The sequence below is a fragment of the Amblyomma mixtum genome, chromosome 1, assembly GCF_055824585.1.
Source record: "Amblyomma mixtum isolate Tamu chromosome 1, ASM5582458v1, whole genome shotgun sequence".
Classification (NCBI taxonomy): domain Eukaryota; kingdom Metazoa; phylum Arthropoda; class Arachnida; order Ixodida; family Ixodidae; genus Amblyomma; species Amblyomma mixtum.
In genome coordinates, this window is record NC_143012.1 from 35543896 (window position 1) to 35562221 (window position 18326).

Sequence of the window (18326 nt, forward strand, 5' to 3'; positions counted from 1 at the left end):
AAGTCTATCTGCAACTCGACCAGTTCTACCAAGCAAGAAACTTAAAGCACCACAAAATACGAAACTGCAGTGCTGTCATTCTCTTCCAAGTGGCATTCTGTGTGTTAAGTCGAGTGCATTACCAAACTCGCCTGACCTTCTTGACTGCACAGGCTGACCTTGCATGTGGCCTTTGTAAATAATCTTTCTCTCTTTTTAGTCTCGATGATAGGCTTCAGATTGCTTGTGATAATTTTTTTTTTTTTACGATAGAACTAGATTGGCACTAGTATTCCATTTGGTGTGATACTGATGTCCCACTCCTTTATTTGATTCCGTTTACTTATTTATGCAAATTATGGACATAATTTTGGCCCAAGTGTGCAGAAGTCAAGTTTTTCGATGTTAACACTGATAACATTTATGCATTTTCTTTTTGTTTTGCTGGCCAGTTAGAATCTGCCAAGAACTTCACTTTGATGCAACATTTTTTTTTCCCTCTTTCTTTGCTGTTCGTCATGCAGGCTTTCGTGAGAACACTGCTCTTCTGGAAGCTTTCTTCCAGTTGCTAGTCACTGTAAGTGTTGCTCATATTTAACCTATTTTCTCTGAAGTACCTTATTTACACTTATATAATGAGAGGAGGGAGTTTGAGACCTCATGAAAAGGAAAAAATGAAATATTATTACGATTATAATGGGATCTCAGCCTGTTCAGGCCAACTGCAGCCAAGAGCTCAGACAAAATGGAGACAGCATACAAAACTAAGGAAGCAACGAATGCGTCAATATTATTTGGGAGGCAACTTGCGCGAGGTGCGTTCTGAAACTGTTGAACCAGTGAAATAAAAAACGTTATATTCGTGTAAATACGGTATACTGACCGTGCTGCCTAAAAGCTGCTAAGTTGACAGCTGAACTGTTGTCAGCTGTGCGTTCTGCTAGCTTAACAAACCTGTGGGCTGCTGAACCTCTACAGTACGGGCTTCATAACTGTCCTTGCAAAATCTCATCTCAGTTAAACTACTCGCCATCTGCAGTGCTGTACCAGCTTTGAATGCTGTTTTAGTCAGGGCTTTCTCCTTCTAATTTCGCTGCAATTTTCTCCCCCACAGTAGCAGTCGCTTGAAATAAAAGGCCAGCAGTAATTCCCAGAGGGAACTCTACAGAGAACTCTAAATGGAACTCTGCAGGGAGCTCCTAGAGGAAGCTCCTAGAGGAAGCTCCTAGGAAGAAGCTCCTAGGACGAAACTCTTGGGAAGAAACTCCTGGGAAATTCTTGGGAAGAAACTCCTAGGAAGTAACTAACTCCTGGGAAGAAACTCCTGGGAAGAAACTCCTGGGAAGAAACTCCTGGGAAGCAACTCCGGGGGAGAAACTCCTGGGAAGAAACTCCGGGGGAGAAACTCGTAGGAGAAACTCCTAGAGGAAGCTCCTAGAGGGAACTCTTCGAGGGAACTCTAATCTTGAGCTGTTAAATTAGCAGTGCAGGTAACGAGAATGTGAGACGAAAGGCGAATTGCTTATAGCATGGGGTGAGGAGGTTCTAGGATCAGGACAGGTGCAGCTATAATTCCCGCCCGTTGACATAGTAGTGTGTTTCATTCCTCATGACTCTGGCTATTTGGAAATTAATGTCCAGGGGGCAGCGTGTTGAAATTATAAATGCAATTGAAATGGTTCACGCCAGAGTGGCAAGAAAAACAGTCTCTGTTCATTGTTCTCGAGTTGCATTTGGGCAGTGACAGTTGGCGCAAGCAGCTGCATGCCTGGAACCTTCTCTCCATGTTTTTGCTTCTTCTCCTCGCTAGCTGTCCTTGAATTCGGCGTTGTGTACTGCGGGGCAATATTTCTGTCGCATAATTTTTTGTGCGACTGACTGTAAATGCTTGGCCTTGAGATGGAGAAGTGTTAAACGGCATACCGTGTGTTTGCAGCTGGCACGCAAGGCTGTAACGCTGCTGACCGGAGAAGGCATCAACTTGTCGTTGTTGTTCAACTGTGGTGAGCTGCCTGATTTGTTTTTCTTGTTGCCTCTTTCTTTGCTCATCCTGTGTGCGTGGACCTGTCATGGTCTGTGGACCCTGGGTCTACAGTTCCATGGTGGCTCAGGGACTTTGTTGCCTGATCTTTGTATGCCTGATTTTCATGCATGCCAGATTCGTGTGGCATTATACTTTTCTTGAAAGAAAACACGATTTGCATGTTGGGGAGGGAGTGCCAACACTTGCAGAAAAAGAAGAAAAAATGTGTGTGCTAGCTGCACTGTCTGACAGCTTTGGAAGAAGGCAGATTTGTATGTGTGCTGCACGGTAGGGTACTGCATTTATGTTTGTACAGCTTTGCCTTGCCATGAACTTGGCCGTGGCTATTTTTGTTGCTGTTTCTTTACTCAGCTTATCCTATTTCGTCCTCTTTTTCTTCTCCAGCCATCGCTGCCATTGGTCTTCCTGAAAAAGGCACAGTCAGGGCTGCTGCATTGTTCCTGGTAGGTTCTTGAAACCTGTACAGTAATCACCCGTTAATTCGAACTTCAAGGGGCTGGGAAAAAATGTTAGAATTATCCGAAAGTTTGAATTATCGAATGACCCCGAAGAAAGTGTCGTTGCACTACGGTAAATTTATGTGGTGAAAAACCGCGCAGTGGTTGCCTGATTTTGAGGTGAGAACAACATTGCAGTTCCATCAATGCTTTTTTGCACGCATACTGTTCGGAGCGTTGAAGCAGAACTGCTTCAAAGTTGTAAGGACATCCCACATCCTTCACAGTGGGATGTGGTGGAGCTCTGCTGCTGCCATGCCACACCCATCATAAAGGGTGCAGTCACCTGTGAGGAGGAGTCATCGCATAAACAGCGAATAGCACGCAGGGGTGGAAGGGGTGTGCCATTTGCGCCACCCTGCTCCAAACTGCTTTTCCTGCGCCAACCTGCTCTAAAACACAATATTGCGCCATAACTGCGCCGTACCGGCCACTTAGAGATTTTTGCGGCAGGAGTCGTTTGAGTCGGAGTTGAAAAATGTCCAAGTTGGCTTAGATACTGAGAAATCAGAAATATGCTCTCTATGTCAAGGCCAGAGCTTCTTATATATCCTTCACAAGGTACCTCGTCTCAAGGTTACCTTTGGACAGCAAAGTGCTGTTCCACATTAGATTTTTGAAGCCTGGTGTAGTAGAAGACCACTACACAACGTCACTGCGCTACATTGCGAATGCCTTACCACAAGTCGTACCTCCCAGCAAAGTATTATCTCTAACTGATGAGTGGTTGCGCCTTTCCTGTGAAATTTCTGATTGGGATATTTCAACAAATTTTGTTGAACACTGGATGAATGTGTTTGCACTAAAAATGCCCACTGGCGAACCCAAATATCCAAGACTAGGAGGCTCGCAAAGGCTGTTCTTTCGTTGCCACATGGCAACGCAGAGTGCGAGGGAGAAAGTGTGATGGAAATTCATACAGTGGTTATCGCAAACGTGTTGGAAGAAGAATCAAAATCACGCAAACAAAAATGTGGGGAGCCACTGACAGAAAGCAGTCCAGAAAAAAGGCTGAAAGAGGAAAAGGCCACCCTGCAGTGCAGTCTATCCTCCCTGAAGGCATTACTTACCAGTGCCGAGGAACTCATCAGCACAAGAGTAAAATCGAAGGACATGGACAACGTGGAAAGTGGAAACGTTCTGCTCGTTGTCGTGAACTCCAAATTGCCGGCGGTGCTTGAGCGCATTAGAATGATAGATTCCATGCTGGAATCTAACAAGTAATTCTAACAAGCAAATTGAATGTTGAATAAAATTATTTTCTTTGCATTTATTTTGTATGTCAGTGTAAAATTGCAATTATTACAGGTCTCTTACTCTAGAAACATGCTCCAAGACATAATTTCAATGCTCCAAAACATAATTTTTGTGCTCCAAAGCTGCTCCAGAATGGCATTATTACTGCTCCCTGAGCTGCTCCAAAGTGCTTGAGCCTGCTTCCACCCCTGATGCACGTGATGAGTATGCAATTTTTATGAACCGGAAGAATGGAAGCACGTGGACGGTAGCAAAGGAAAACGGCTCAGTGGCGCTGAAATGATGAGAGAATATGGGAATGGGGGGTGGAATTTTCACCAATCAGCAACTGAAACAGTTCCCAGCTGATCTGGCTGATGCTGACTGGTCAAGCTGCCGTCGCTGTGGGCTGGCGTGAAGCTTAGAGAAGCGAAGCCTAAACTAAGCAGTCGGACTGTTCTTCGAGGCAGGACCCTCCATTTGTCGTCATGCCTGCCATTGTGTGCACATCAGAGATGCACAAGCAACTTTGCACCATAGAATTGAGGTTTCGAGTTGGGCAATTTTTGGGCGATGCCTTGCCACGCTGGTCATAGCTGGTCGCAGCCTCCCTTTGGAAGCCAATTGAACGAACTGGTGCTAGACCCTTAGCGTCCGAATTAGCGAGCATCTGATGCCACAGACTTGATTGGGCGTTGGTCGGGACAAACCTAGAAGTTCGGATTATCCTGGTTTCCAAATTAACGGGGGTCAAATGAACAAGCTTTTGCTTATCTTTGTACAGCACATGTCTGCAAGGGTGCTCAACGTTGAGCTTCCTCTGTAGCATCAATTGCATTTGATACCTGAACAAAATAGTGAAACACAACACAAATAACAAACACAAATAACAATGCACAAGTGTTGAGAGTCCCATTTTGACTGCGCAGGCTGAAGTGATCCAGCAGAGCCAGCAGCATGCATCTCTGGAGCAGGTCGTCAGTGCCCACCGAATGATGCTCGTGGAGAGGTGCCTCGCGGTGAGTGCATAGCCTGTTGAGAGGGCGGCCAGCGCCATCATGGTTTTACAGCATCATGTATTATATAGGCACACTTTTGTACATTTGTGTACATGTGCAGTAGTGCATTTGTTTTGAGTAGCTTTTTTTTTAAGCATGAAATGCTTTTAGCGCCCGTTGTCGGCAGTGTGGTGACGTCACGCCGAGACCGAGAGCCATCATCCGGGCTCTGAATTCCACTCATCCGGGCACTGAATTCCGCTCATCCAGGCTCTGAAACGAGAACATCCGGGCACCGTACGAGACGTAACGAGATTCAACGAGACTCTCGAAGCCCTCCTACGGGACCGGCATACAAGCGCCGGTTGCTCTCCAAACGAGTCACAAAAAATAACTGCTGCCAGTGTCTTCTCAATGTTTATCAAGATATCAGTCGAGCTGTGCATTTTATAATGCACGGAATTATAATTTCCGATTTCCCCCTCTGGCAGGCAGATGTATACACACTCGCGGAGTTTTCGAACGCACTGCATACACATTCTTGTCAGGCCTGCGTCTCGTCGTGTCCGCGTATGCTTCTGCATCGTCCTGGATTTCAATGCCGCCACCGTCACAGCTGCTTAAGCCGAGTAATGTTTCGAACGCGCTGCATATACATTCTTGTCAGGCTTGCGTCTCGTCGTGTCCACGTACGCTTCTGCATCGTCCTGGATTTCAATGCCGCCACCGTCACAGCTGCTTAAGCCGAGTAATGTTTCGAACGCGCTGCATATACATTCTTGTCAGGCCTGCATCTCGTCGTGTCCGCGTACGCTTCTGCATCGTCCTGGATTTCAATGCCGCCACCGTCACAGCTGCTTAAGCCGAGTAATGTTTCGAACGCGCTGCATACACATTCTTGTCAGGCCTGCGTCTCGTCGTGTCCGCGTACGCTTCTGCATCGTCCTGGATTTCAATGCCGCCACCGTCACAGCTGCTTAAGCCGAGTAATGTTTCGAACGCGCTGCATACACATTCTTGTCAGGCCTGCGTCTCGTCGTGTCCGCGTATGCTTCTGCATCGTCCTGGATTTCAATGCCGCCACCGTCACAGCTGCTTAAGCCGAGTAATGTTTCGAACGCGCTGCATACACATTCTTGTCAGGCCTGCGTCTCGTCGTGTCCGCATATGCTTCTGCATCGTCCTGGATTTCAATGCCGCCACCGTCACAGCTGCTTAAGCCGAGTAATGTTTCGAACGCGCTGCATATACATTCTTGTCAGGCCTGCGTCTCGTCATGTCCGCGTATGCTTCTGCATCGTCCTGGATTTCAATGCCGCCACCGTCACAGCTGCTTAAGCCGAGTAATGTTTCGAACGCGCTGCATATACATTCTTGTCAGGCCTGCGTCTCGTCGTGTCCGCGTACGCTTCTGCATCGTCCTGGATTTCAATGCCGCCACTGTCACAGCTGCTTAAGCCGAGTAATGTTTCGAACGCGCTGCATATACATTCTTGTCAGGCCTGCGTCTCGTCGTGTTCGCGTACGCTTCTGCATCGTCCTGGATTTCAATGCCACCACCGTCACAGCTGCTTAAGCCGAGTAATGTTTCGAACGCGCTGCATATACATTCTCGTCAGGCCTGCGTCTCGTCGTGTCCGCGTATGCTTCTGCATCGTCCTGGATTTCAATGCCGCCACCGTCACAGCTGCTTAAGCCGAGTAATGTTTCGAACGCGCTGCATATACATTCTTGTCAGGCCTGCGTCTCGTCGTGTCCGCGTATGCTTCTGCATCGTCCTGGATTTCAATGCCGCCACCGTCACAGCTGCTTAAGCCGAGTAATGTTTCGAACGCGCTGCATATACATTCTTGTCAGGCCTGCGTCTCGTCGTGTCCGCTTCTGCATCGTCCTGGATTTCAATGCCGCCACCGTCACAGCTGCTTATTAAGCCGAGCAATGGAGCCTGTGTTAGGCCCGTAAACATTTCATGCTTACTCTACTCTCGGTTACGGGAGAGGCATTTTTTTTTGTGTTTAATTTGCTGTGCATTGTCCATAAGGTTGCTGTCGCTGGTATGTGGCATAGGAAGAGGGGCATGAAGCAAAGCTCAACACTTGACCTTTGCTTCATGTCGGCACTTCGCCACTTCGCACTTCACTTCATCACTGTGCCACATGCAGGTTGTGGGTGGTGGCGAGTCCCCGCGGTCGGCAGTGGAGCCCATGGCAGATGTGGTCCTTGCGCTGACCAGACAGAACCTGCAGGCTACTGGCCAGTGCCTAACGGAGCTGCTGATGCGGTCAGACTTCCCAAGTCTCCGGCTGACCCCAGAACATCGGCAACGCTACATGCGCTTGCTGCTGCGGTAAGGCTGCTGGCCAATCTTCTTGTTCCTAGTACCCCTCCCCCCGTTTTTTTTTCGTTCACTGAACCCACCCTCTAACATGCCCCAGAATGTTCAGGAGGAATAAAAGCTCACATAATATCTGCTGCTCTGGCTTGAGTTCCTTTCGAGCGAGGCTTTTAGAGGCTAAACAGAAATCGGCAGTCATTCAAGATGGAGGGTGTGTTTGGGGTATTCATCTGTGTTGGGAGCATTTTGAATGTGTTAAAAAGCAGTACACAGTATAACAAGTATGAATGTGACCCATTGTTTTGTGCAGAGTTGCTTATTCTAGCCTTTGGTGGCCTGTCTTCTTTGGCGGTTTTGAATAAGTCTTTACAAAATCTCGTGCATGTTCTTCAATCATTGTGCCAACTCGTCACGGCCATTGTGAAAGAGCTCAGCTGACCCAGCTTTGCTAATGGGCACAATATGAATGCATGCATAGCTTTTCACGACAGTAACTTGTTCTTTATTTCCTTATAAATACAGGAGCTATTTCGTGGAGTAGCAGCTGACCACAAGCCATTGACGTGGGTTGGCATCAGTGTGGTGTGCGTAGCATACAACATACAGGGCATGTGGTACACAGTGTACATAATTACATGCGAAATAGAAGTATAAAAACATGCAGCATCACATGAAGCATCGATGAAGCTACAGAAGGGAACCTAGTTTTGAAATCTGTGAACTTTACACAAGTGTCCAGATGACTTTAAATGAACACACTTGGACCACTTATATGGGAGAGTGCCACTAGACTTGTCCTCTTTCATGCGCTGTCATGAAAAACTGCTCTCACAGCCCCTAGAGTATGAAATCAAGAAGTTTGTTTCTGCAAACGCTGTTTCACTGTGGGATACAAGAGTGAATTTTGCTCTTTCCCCAGCCTGTGCAATAAAAACACATTCCAGAATATTTAGTCTAACTGGGTGTTAGTTGTGCTGCCGCGGTGGCTCAGTAATTATGGTGCTCGGCTGCTGACCCGAAAGACGCGGGTTCAATCCCGGTTGCGGCGGCTAGAATTTCTTTGGAGGAGAAATTCTAGAGGCTCGTGTGCTGTGCGATGTCAGTGCACGTTAAAGAACCCCAGGTGGTCGAAATTTCCGGAGCCCTCCACTACGGCGTCTCTCATAGCCTCAGTCGCTTTGGGACGTTAATTAACTTGTCCATTTTATTACCACCATTTCTTCTTGACCATTGCGTTTGTGCGGTTAAAAGATGGCTTTGTTCCCTTCTTCACACATAGTGATTTTATAAACTGCCTTGTCTTGTGGTGTTTTTGCTCGGAGTTCTTGTTCCAGCAATCTTGCCTGCCAAACTCAAGCAGGCCCTGGCGAGCCCATAGTGACTTACCTTGGATATTGCATTTCGATTCTGCAGCTTGCATCTTTCATAAACTGCTTCTGAAGTACTCCACATTCTCTTGCTCGGAAATTCTCTGCGAAGCCTTCTTTTTCTCATCTCATGTTCGTCTTCTTGCAGGGAGCGGACCAACAAGCGCCTCCTCAAGGAAGCTCTTGTTGAGATGAGCCTTGTGTGCCGTGGGCTGGTTGGCACGGAGTACGCAGCCCAGACGGCACAACGCTTGCCGTAGGCTCTCCGACAGTGGCACCTGTGATTTGGTTGTACAAAGAGACTGCCTTTTGTGCACGGAACTTTGGGGGAGGTGCTCGAGCATCCTTCTACAGGATACTCCCCTTTTTCATCAGTGCATTTATCGGTGCTGTCAAGATCTTCGCCACAGCAAGACAGCCTGCCATATGTTCTCCCAACAAAAAGGACCTGATAATTGACAAAGGATTTGGACTTCCAAGTCCTGCTCTTCTTGCATCGGAACTTCACCGTGCATGTGTGCTTCAAGCAATAGTGGGACTGGCTGGTGGCCTGTGAAACATTACGGGAACTGTTTTTGTTGTTACTGCAAGTGTTAGTCGCCACAAGTGATGTTTGTGAGTTGTGAAAACTTTTGTGAAAAGTTCTTGTGGGGGGGAAAGTGCAATGACATTATGAAGGGTCCGGTGACTGGTGCCAAGAACCGGTGCAAGTGGACGTGTTGACTTCGGCACACCTTAGGAAAATCCAGTGGACATGTCTGAGGCAGAGTGACAGTTGATTGTCCACCGACCTTTTGGAAGACTCCCCGTTACGGTGTTGGCATTGAAGCCTGTTTTTGCCAAGAGGTGGTTCCGTAAATTTTGTTGTGCAGTCTGCCTCTTCCTTGAAAGCTGCTGGAGACTGGTTCTATTTCAGCAGTGGTCTGTTGTGATCATAGTTTTGCTTCATGGAGTTTTGAAAGCAGTAACTTTATTGAGTTTGTTTTCAAGCATGGAATGCTTTTAGTTCTTAATTCACGACTTTATCCTTTGGACGTGGAGGTGAAACCACCTTTAAAGGGATATTAAAAAGTGGTAGCGGAAACAAGAAGCTACGCTTGACTGATACGTTACTAGGGGTGTGCGAATGTTCGAAATTTCGAATTCAAATCGAATATATCTGGCATTTGGTTTGTATTCGTATTCAAGGAATTCATATTCGAGAATTTCCAAATATTCGAAAATTTTCGAATATCTGCCAGCAGTCGTATACTACTGCACTGCGTTTCATAAATTTGATCATGGCAGAACTAAGATGTCTGGGTAAATTATCTGATGGTCTTGTTTGAAGTACCAGGAAAACAGTACAAATGCATCCTCGTCTCTTTCTTCTCCGGCGTTTATCGCATAGGCTGATCGTACTCGGACGCTGCTAGGATTGACCTCGTGTGAAATTCCCCAAGTGGACTTTCCCACACGACACCTGATGTGAACAAGATGGCCAACCACCCACTTCAAAAAATTACGGAAAAGCGCGCTGTTTTTTTCTTTGCTCTTTCCGTAATGTGTTGCGTACTAACGTCCACACCCATGGCATTCGTCTTGTCACCTTCATATAATTCTCCTAGCACGAGCTCCACCATCTCGTTTTGGTCAGCCGTGATATGCGGGAAAGCCCACTTGTGGAACTTTGCATGAGGCTCCCAGAGCTGCGAATACAGTTATCACACCAGGTCAAACCATCGATGTAGAAATGCTGCATTCTAACCCACGCACCTCTTAAATGCATTTAACGGCAGGTGTGATGAATACAGAGGGCCCTGTGTCGCTAGGCCAAAAAATAGCCTGGCCACGTAGTTTCAGTTTGCGAGCTTCGGTGTTAGGTCGCGGCGATGGCAGCTGTTGGCCCACGCATTTGTTGGTATTCCAAACTCAGCTCTGCGCCACTTTCGGACTCTGCCAGGCGCGTCTCTGATCACTTCTTTTTCCTTTTTAAAAGCAGTCTCGCCATTCAGACACCAGTGTGCATTCCCCTCGCTTACGTACACGTTGTTGTTTCAAGAAAAAACACAGTGCAAACAAACACTCTGGGCAAAGAAATGTACACAACATAGGTGCTGTGTATGACACTTTCATGCTGGCCAATCATGTGGCACGTAAAGCGAGAAAATTTTCATATTCTCATAACTCAGCAGCACTCGCATGCTGCTTTCTTCCCACCGAAAATGTTGTGTGTGAAAATTACGGACCATTCGTGAAAGACCAAGAATTCAATAGATGGGGCACAGTTACTAGATTTCGCAAATGATATTGTGCGTTTTTCGGTTTTATGCGATTTTCTGACCTGTGCGATTTCTGCTGAGGACGGCACGTGGATATTTGCAGCCTTGGGACACTAATCTCACAATTTAGCCAGACTTAGTATCTCCCTTCAGTGTCGCAATAATGCTCTTTCGTTTCAAAAAACGTCCAGGCAACTTGGGCACTATTGGCCCATCTTGTTTATACTTGCTGAAATCGGCAGAGCAGCCAATTTGTGCTGGTGGCTTGGTGAAACTGCAGTAGACTTCTTTTTAGACACTCTGTTGCACCGAATTCTCAGATAAAATAAATGTGAGGAGATTTGCTTGGTTTTCCGTTAAACACAAATCAAGAAAAGCCTGCTTAGTGGCGCTTAGAACCACAGGGAAAACAAAACAAAGGTCAAAACACATCGGTGTTTGTGAAAGAAAAATGGGAAAGAATGAAAAAAAAAAATTCCTGCCCAGTGATGTTACTCAGCAGCTTTTGGTTGTGCATACAGTGAAATAAAGCCATTTTGCAGTTATCTTTTTCCTGCAAGGCCATTTCATTCTTCAGTTGTTTCAACAGACATCTGGACATAGGTGCTCGCACAACCAACTACAGGGGCACATCTGATGGAACGAACAAGTTTTCATGGCCTTCCAGGTTTTTCTTAGACAGTCTACTGTAATCCAAGTTTGCCAAGCTGTTTTCTATAAATTTCACTAAGCACCTGTTGTATGCAATTTTATTTCGTCAATTAAATTGTGTGGTTTAGTGTCCCGAAGCAATCGATGGGCTACGAGGGAAGCCATAGCAGAGGGCTCCGGATTAATTTAGACCGCCTGAGGCTGTTAACGGTGCACTGACATGGCACAGCACGTAGGAGTTGTATTTCACTTCCATAGCTGCTGCAGCCAGGATCAAGCTCGCGACCTTTGGGGTCAGCAGCCGATCTCCAAACCCACCGAGCCACCGTGGAGGGTGAATCTTTGTTTTGTATCCTTCCAAGGTCGGGTTTCCAGAGTTCAAATTTCAATGCTTGCACATTTTAGCACATTTAAGCACCTTTGCTGCAGCCTGCCTCTTATTGAAAAGCTTGTGGACGTTGAGGGCCTTACTTGCTGGTGACAAGTAGTAGTGACCACATAATGTGCTTGTTGTTGAGTCATTTAGGTAAACTGGAAGGGGTTGTAGAGCAGCGCTGTACTACAGTGTTCAAACCTAGTGGTACAAGGCTTTGGAGAGTGCAAAGCACCACCCAGAGAAAGCATTTCATTTTGTAGGCCCCCCTTTCCGTGACCGAACAGGCAGCAGTTTGTGTAAAGTTCATAAATAATGCTGGATGCCAAAATCGAAAGTTACCGTCCCTGCTTCTTTTCATTCTCTCTCATTCATGCCATGTCCCTTGCTGAAACTTCAGTTACTGGGCTGGGATACTGAGTGGACATTGCTGGGATATTGTTGGTTGCAGAAATGCTTGTCACTGCTTGGTCAGAACAGTTGAAGGCACTCTGAACCACCTCTTGAGGAGAGTACATAAACTCACTTAATCACTACATTCTCTAGTCATGAACACCTGAGCCAAATAATGTACTTCAGCACGCAGTAGGGAACACACAATTGCGTGCAAAAGTTGGAGAGTCCTTTCTGGCGACTTTTTCATGCTCGCGCCCTCCTGAGTAAATCTGTTCAGAGTTGGCTGTTGGTTAGATTCTTTCAGGTGTCGTGCAACTACAATGGCCACGGCCGATCAGGAAGCTCGGCCCACGAGGAATTTCTGTGGTGGGGCCAGCGAGCAGCACCGACCTTTGAACATGCAAGAAGTGATAAGAGGAGAAGGAAAGCGCGAAGGCACTGAAATTCAAATTTGGACTGCAGATAACTCCGCTTCCACTAAGCGCATTAAAAAAATTCTTGCTAGAGGGTATTCGTGAAGCGGTGTCCTTTTAACATCCAAGGAATACTGCCCCTTTATTGAGAGCCTCTTTCAGAGCCCGTTTAAAACTCTTGAGGTTCAGACTTTGGGTACTCTCAAGAGTACACAATTTAAGGAATGCCGAGGACAAATTGAAGTTGGCCTGCATACATAGATTAATATCCTAATGAGAGAAGTTGCAGTCAATGAAAGAGGAGGTTTTACGAGCTAGAAAAAGTAAAGTGAAATACAGATGTCACCACCCAAGGCATTTTTTGCAAGTTAACTGTAGTGATATCAGACAAGTTTTTGTTTTTTTTTGCGTACAGATGCCTAAGGCTAGGCTATAGTATTGCCATCCACTTCAAAACTCTGATCAGAGTGCTGTTCAGTCTCCAATTTCCTCCAATCCTTACCAGTTTCCTCCAGTCCCTCCCAATTTCCTCTAATCCAAATTCCTCAGCAATTAATGTTTTTTGCTGGCAAACAACGACATATCCAGAAAGAGCCATACGAGACTTTTTTGCAGATTGAAAATTGGAGTTGAGTCGAATAAAACTAGGAGTTAAAATCCTCTGTGGGAGAACTGGCATTAAGATTGTCCCTGGGACAAGCCTTTTGTAAAGCATGCAGTCAAAATTTTTACTAGCTGGCAGCTTTATGCAAAGACAGCATTCAGTTCAGTAGACAAAACTAAACTCTGACATCATGACCACTTAAAAGAATAGCTATTATGACTATGTGCAAAGTTTCCAAGTGCAAACTGAAAAATATTGCCCTTGTAGTCTGGAAATGCTCAAATGCATGAATTATCAGCGCTAGACTGCTCCACGACAGTTTCTGCTCTGATGTTGACACATCCTCACAATTAACAAAAACAGTGCATTTGCATTTCATGAAGGTGTAACATTTTTATTGTTGACCCCATTGGCCATGGTAGTCTAAAAACACCAGTGAAGCTTTGCTCATCATCCATTTCTATATGCAAAAGGAACTGCATCGATAAACAGAATTTATTAAAAAAGCTGGCTCAAGGCCTAGCACGCGTGAACGCACACGGTACTGTTGTTAAACTAATCATTTACTTGAAAGTTACAACGGCAGTTGCAGCAGTAATAACGCTAGTTGACTGTCTAGCGATGGCTCAATGACGGCAGATCAAAGGCAGAGGCACTCTCTCACCTCAAAAACAAAAAAAAGTATAAAAAAAGTTGCATGATACCACTGTCACACACACTTTTTTCCTGGCAAGGTCGAGCGGCTAACATGAATACTATTGATGCTTCGTGCCAGACTCTGAAGCCTGGCAATCTTGCACTGAAGTCATGTGATGAATTATTCACTCGCACAACATCTCACATCACAGGCGAACGCTGTTTACCTCTCGAATGGAGTTGGTGTCACATCACACCACAGTTGCACACATTCACTCGTGTGTTGCACACATTCACATTTCTTCACGGCATGAAATGTCAAGAAAAATGTTGCCACGTGCAACTCTGACGTGGCATCCACTTGTGCTGCGTCAGGAGTCCACTCGCTGAACACACGCTGTACAGTTTCCCTCAAAGGAAGGGCGAGGAGCTCTGTGCTGTGGCTTGGCGAGCGCAATCACCGTTTCCGTTTCCGTGGCATCTTGACCGAGCGCAGGTAAGGGTTGTCTACGAGCTCCGGCGGCCGTTCGGGGCTGTTCTTGGACTGTTCCTCCTCTTGCTGCTCGAACACCTGATCTTTGGGCAACAGCGCTGCCAAGTACGGTTGGGCCATGGGCTTGCAAGCAATCACTGCAGACAAGGCAAAGAACTGGATTACAGCCAGCAGTTTTGTCATCTTCACAGCAGTAAATGGGTCAAAATTTTGTGTCTGTCTACTTTTTACGATAAATGAGCAATCACTAGTTAGTAGTTACAGACCACATCAGTTGGATGTCGCAGCACATGTCCAACCGCTAACAACTGCAAATGCCATGTGCCAAAAGCCTTGCAACATGGCAGAGTGAGACATCAAAGGTTACTGACTACATGCCGTTTATTTTGTTCCTACGACAGCTATGTCTTACTTTGTAGAACAATTTTACTAAAACATGCAAGATTTCGGTGAAGCTGCACTGCCCACAGCAAGGGCTTGTGCGACACGTTTTCCATGTACTTTTTTTTTCTGGGAAAGCCAAGGACAACGCACTCTTGTACGCATTAGAAAGATCAGTAAACTCCTGAAATATAGAAATTCTATACCTGCGTTGCTCATCTACATGCAGAATGCTGTATATCTCTAAGCCACTCTTCTGCTGAATGTTTCAGTAAAATTACAGGAGCATGCATTTAGGCTTAACCACTATATGCAACAAATGGACACCTTGCCCTGGAAATTGCTCCTATGAATTCTTTACCCACCTACCCTTTCCTCTTGCCTCGACTGGTCGGATGGGTAAACCCACAAGACCACAAAAAAAAAAAAGGGGCTGCTATGATCATGCTTCCTTATTATGTGTTTGACCAGCTATTTTTGCTATTTGTGATGAAATGAAGATACTCCACCAGCACCAGTGTGCAGTGCTATTAGATGGCTCCTCACTGCCGGTTGCTTCACAGTAACGCAATGAATTACGCCGACAACGCCACCAATGCCACAACTGAGCCACTAACAGCTTCGCTGTAATAACAGGCTTAACAAAGAGTTTAGCCAATCATTTCAGCACCTTCCCGGGTCTGTTGGACAATGCGTCCCGGCATGCAGCACACACAAATGAAGGCAGCACAGTGCTTACAGGGAAAAGGAGCTGACTGGTCGGCAAAGAGGCTCTGAGTGGGGCCCGTCTTGGCCACAAAACGGGTCAGGGCGCGCTCCACATCTCGCTTCTGGCTGGCCAGCTTCTCCCGAATTGCCTCGTACTCGGTCACAGGCTGCTTGTGGGTCTGCAAAAACGAAAACAGGTGGAAACATCTGCAGCAAGTGGCCTAACAGTGGCTTACGCAGTTACATCCCCTATGACGAAGCGGTCAAATAAAATAATTGATACGCTGACAGGAACACGGTACTTACCGACAGCTGTCATAGAAGCCTAAAAACTACGGATAGAAAAGCACAAAAATAACAAGGCAGAGGAAGACGGAAATAGCAGATAGCAACAGTGACTCACAGTTGGTTGCATTTCATACAATGTTGCAACAGGCATGGAAAACTTAAAATGTAAAACAAATGTATGAACACAATCATCCTTTGCTATGCACACCTATAAATGTTTCTCAAAGAGGCTTGCCGGCAGGTTGCACATACAAGGAGAGCGATGCAGGTAGACAAATGTTGCAAAAAAAATAATAGGAAGAGCTCAATGTAAGAGACAGTAACTGCAATCATGAAAACAGCTGTACAAGGTGTATACACAAAGAAAGGATGCAGTCAACCCTAGATTTACGTACAGGTGTCCGGATGTAGGCATGAGGATCGGGAAAGGGCACCATGTGCTCGGGGATATGTGGTGGCAGAGGCTTCTTGTCACCAGCCTGCAGGATCTTCGGTGTAGGTGATCGCGTCTGCAGGCCCGCTACCAAGGTGCAGAACAAGGTGCAGTTAGACGTGACACCTCGAGGCACATAAGCATTGATTTCTTACATCTAAGTCAAACAAGACAAGGACACCACGAAACCATACGTTAAAGATATGAAGTACTCCCTGATGAATAGTCTTTCATATGCTATAAAGCTAGCTTGCACAGATGTCCCCTTGGCCTCCATGTTTGAACAGCAGGCAGTTTATGACCACCAAACCGAACCATGGAAGCGTTAAACAGTGTTCCATCACAACTACTGTGATGTGTGCCTGCCATCAATATAGAACTCCTTATAGGCCTTTAAAGAGGTCAAACGGCACCACCATATTGGACATTGGGCTGAGCTTGTAGAACAGGAAAGAGCTGAGGATTAAGCTCCCCACACTCTCCCCACAGCCACAAAAACCCGTTGCGCTGAAGGTCATGAAAAGATCTATGAGCAGGTGTAGAGAAGGTTTTGCTTACATGTTACCATTTCTTCTTCCTCTTGCAACTGAAAGATACCTGCGCTTGGTAAACGTAACAGAAAGAATTGGTAACTAAAATATGTTAACTAATGGCTTCTCTTAATTCTACATCTAAAAAATTCAATACACAAAAAGTTGCATAACAAGACTGCCCGAGTGATGAGCACAGATGCAATTGTGGTTGTACAAACGTTATGCGTCACTGAAGACAGTCATGGAATGAACGAGTCCTAGTAAAGCGTGAAAGAAGGAACTGAACAAGAATTCTTACGTGTTGGCAGAGTGATGCGATTGGGACGCTTGGCAAAGCTCCATAATGACTCCACATTGATACCTGCAATGCATCAACAGTCGTTTTTCTATTCTGTACAAGGTCCGGCAACGTGAAACAAAGAAATACAAAAAGAGACAAGCGCTGTCTTTGACCCCACTCAAGGTGGGGTCAAAGCATTTCACCTTAAAAAAGCCAAGCACCAGACAGGGGTGCTTGGCAGACAGGGGTTTGTTCCCACTGTATCACCGGTGGGTACCCGGCGATACTGGGGATCGAACCCCACACCTCCCGCATGAGAGGAGGATGCTCAAATGACTAGGCCATCGCTGCGGTAACTACTTTAGTAGCCAGCACGCTGATTCACTGACTAGCTCCGAAGTGATCTAGCGATTATCATCCATACCCATTTCGATGAGAGCCACGAAGACGTCCCCGGATAAAATCTCAGTCCTTCCAGACAGCTCGCAGAAGGCCCTGCTGCTTCGGGCGATCTCGACAAGACCTGAGAGGTCAAAGATACAATGTTACTGCACTTGAAAAGCGACGCTTGGGAGGAGTGACAGATTTATCCTGCATTTGCAATGCAACGTGCAAGTTCACCAGCGGCATACTCGGTTGCTGGGTTGACGCTTTTATTCTCTGAGTAGCAAGAGTGATGCATCACTACCCAGCAAACGCTCAGGAACAAGTGTACAATTGCCAGTTAATAAAAATCAACTGGAGTAGCGAGCGTCAAACTCTACGTACAAACATACAATTGCAATTGTGTTAGCCATGTTTACGCTCGATTCGCCACTTACAGCTCTGAAGCATTTCCACAAGAGACTCGATTGCTGCTCGCTCCGCGCTCGCGAAGCCACTTTCAACGCAGATCGAACACACCGCAGCAAAAAGTGCTTTTCTGCGCGCATTCGCAGTGCCCGCGTCTGCAGCGGACGACGCCATTTTTGCACGCTTCGTCGGCTTCGTTCCATTCAATGAAGAACTTCAGTGATTTCCGAAAGCTGCATCGTCAAAGCATCAATAGAGTAAACCCATAGACCATGGAGGAAGGAAGTTCTTTCCTTCCTCCATGCCATAGACAAATGAAATTATTCGGTGCCTTTCTCCCATAGTTTTTTGTTTTTTTTCCTTATCATGTTGTTAGTTGATAAGAAAAAAAAATGGTTTTCATGAAAGGAAATGACGCAGCAACTGTCTCACATATCTCGATGGACACACGAACCGCGCCGTAAGGGAAAGGATAAAGGAGGGAGGGAAAGAAGAAAGAGGTCCCCGGAAAATGTCGGACACCTGGGGATAACGTACAACACATGGGCGCCTTATGCGTTTCGCCTCCACAGAAACGTGGCCGCCGCGGTCGGGTTCGAACCCGGGTAGTCCGGCTCATTAGACGAGC

At 46.3% G+C, this 18326-nt stretch overlaps 2 protein-coding genes across 4 annotated transcripts in view; one reads left to right on the plus strand and one right to left on the minus strand.

The window, feature by feature from the left end:
• Positions 1-9327, plus strand: part of cdm (importin-13-like protein cdm) — a 55011-nt gene extending 45684 nt beyond the window's left edge. The window contains exons 16-21 of the mRNA XM_089547470.1: positions 504-556; positions 1916-1982; positions 2408-2466; positions 4686-4775; positions 6917-7101; positions 8605-9327. Of these exons, the coding sequence (XP_089403596.1) occupies positions 504-556; positions 1916-1982; positions 2408-2466; positions 4686-4775; positions 6917-7101; positions 8605-8716 (566 nt within the window). The 3' untranslated portion in view covers positions 8717-9327. The remainder of the gene's footprint in view (positions 1-503; positions 557-1915; positions 1983-2407; positions 2467-4685; positions 4776-6916; positions 7102-8604) is intronic.
• Positions 9328-13527: 4200 nt separating this feature from the next.
• On the minus strand, positions 13528-17885 carry Taf8 (TBP-associated factor 8). 3 transcript variants are annotated; one of them, XM_089547476.1, is made up of 7 exons: positions 17728-17885; positions 17331-17429; positions 16925-16987; positions 16652-16679; positions 16056-16180; positions 15404-15551; positions 13528-14420 (listed from the first exon to the last, which is right to left on the minus strand). In XM_089547476.1, the coding sequence occupies exons 1-7, from the start codon at positions 17836-17838 to the stop codon at positions 14248-14250; spliced, it is 747 nt and encodes a 248-aa protein (XP_089403602.1). In that variant the 5' UTR covers positions 17839-17885; the 3' UTR covers positions 13528-14247. The 3 variants fall into 3 exon arrangements, with proteins under 3 accessions (XP_089403602.1, XP_089403600.1, XP_089403601.1); XM_089547474.1 differs by having other exon boundaries at positions 16652-16690; XM_089547475.1 differs by lacking the exon at positions 16652-16679.
• Between the last annotated feature and the right edge of the window lie 441 nt (positions 17886-18326).

What these genes read in the sequence shown, in the direction of transcription:
- Taf8 (XM_089547474.1), bottom strand. Translation starts at nt 17,872, where the DNA reads ATGGCGTCGTCCGCTGCAGACGCGGGCACTGCGAATGCGCGCAGAAAA. An exon ending in CGTGGCTCTCATCGAAATGG is followed by an intron (nt 16,988 to 17,330) that starts GTATGGATGATA and finishes GATGCATTGCAG; the next exon opens with GTATCAATGTGGAGTCATTA. An exon ending in GGAAGAAGAAATGGTAACAT is followed by an intron (nt 16,181 to 16,651) that starts GTAAGCAAAACC and finishes GCACCTTGGTAG; the next exon opens with CGGGCCTGCAGACGCGATCA.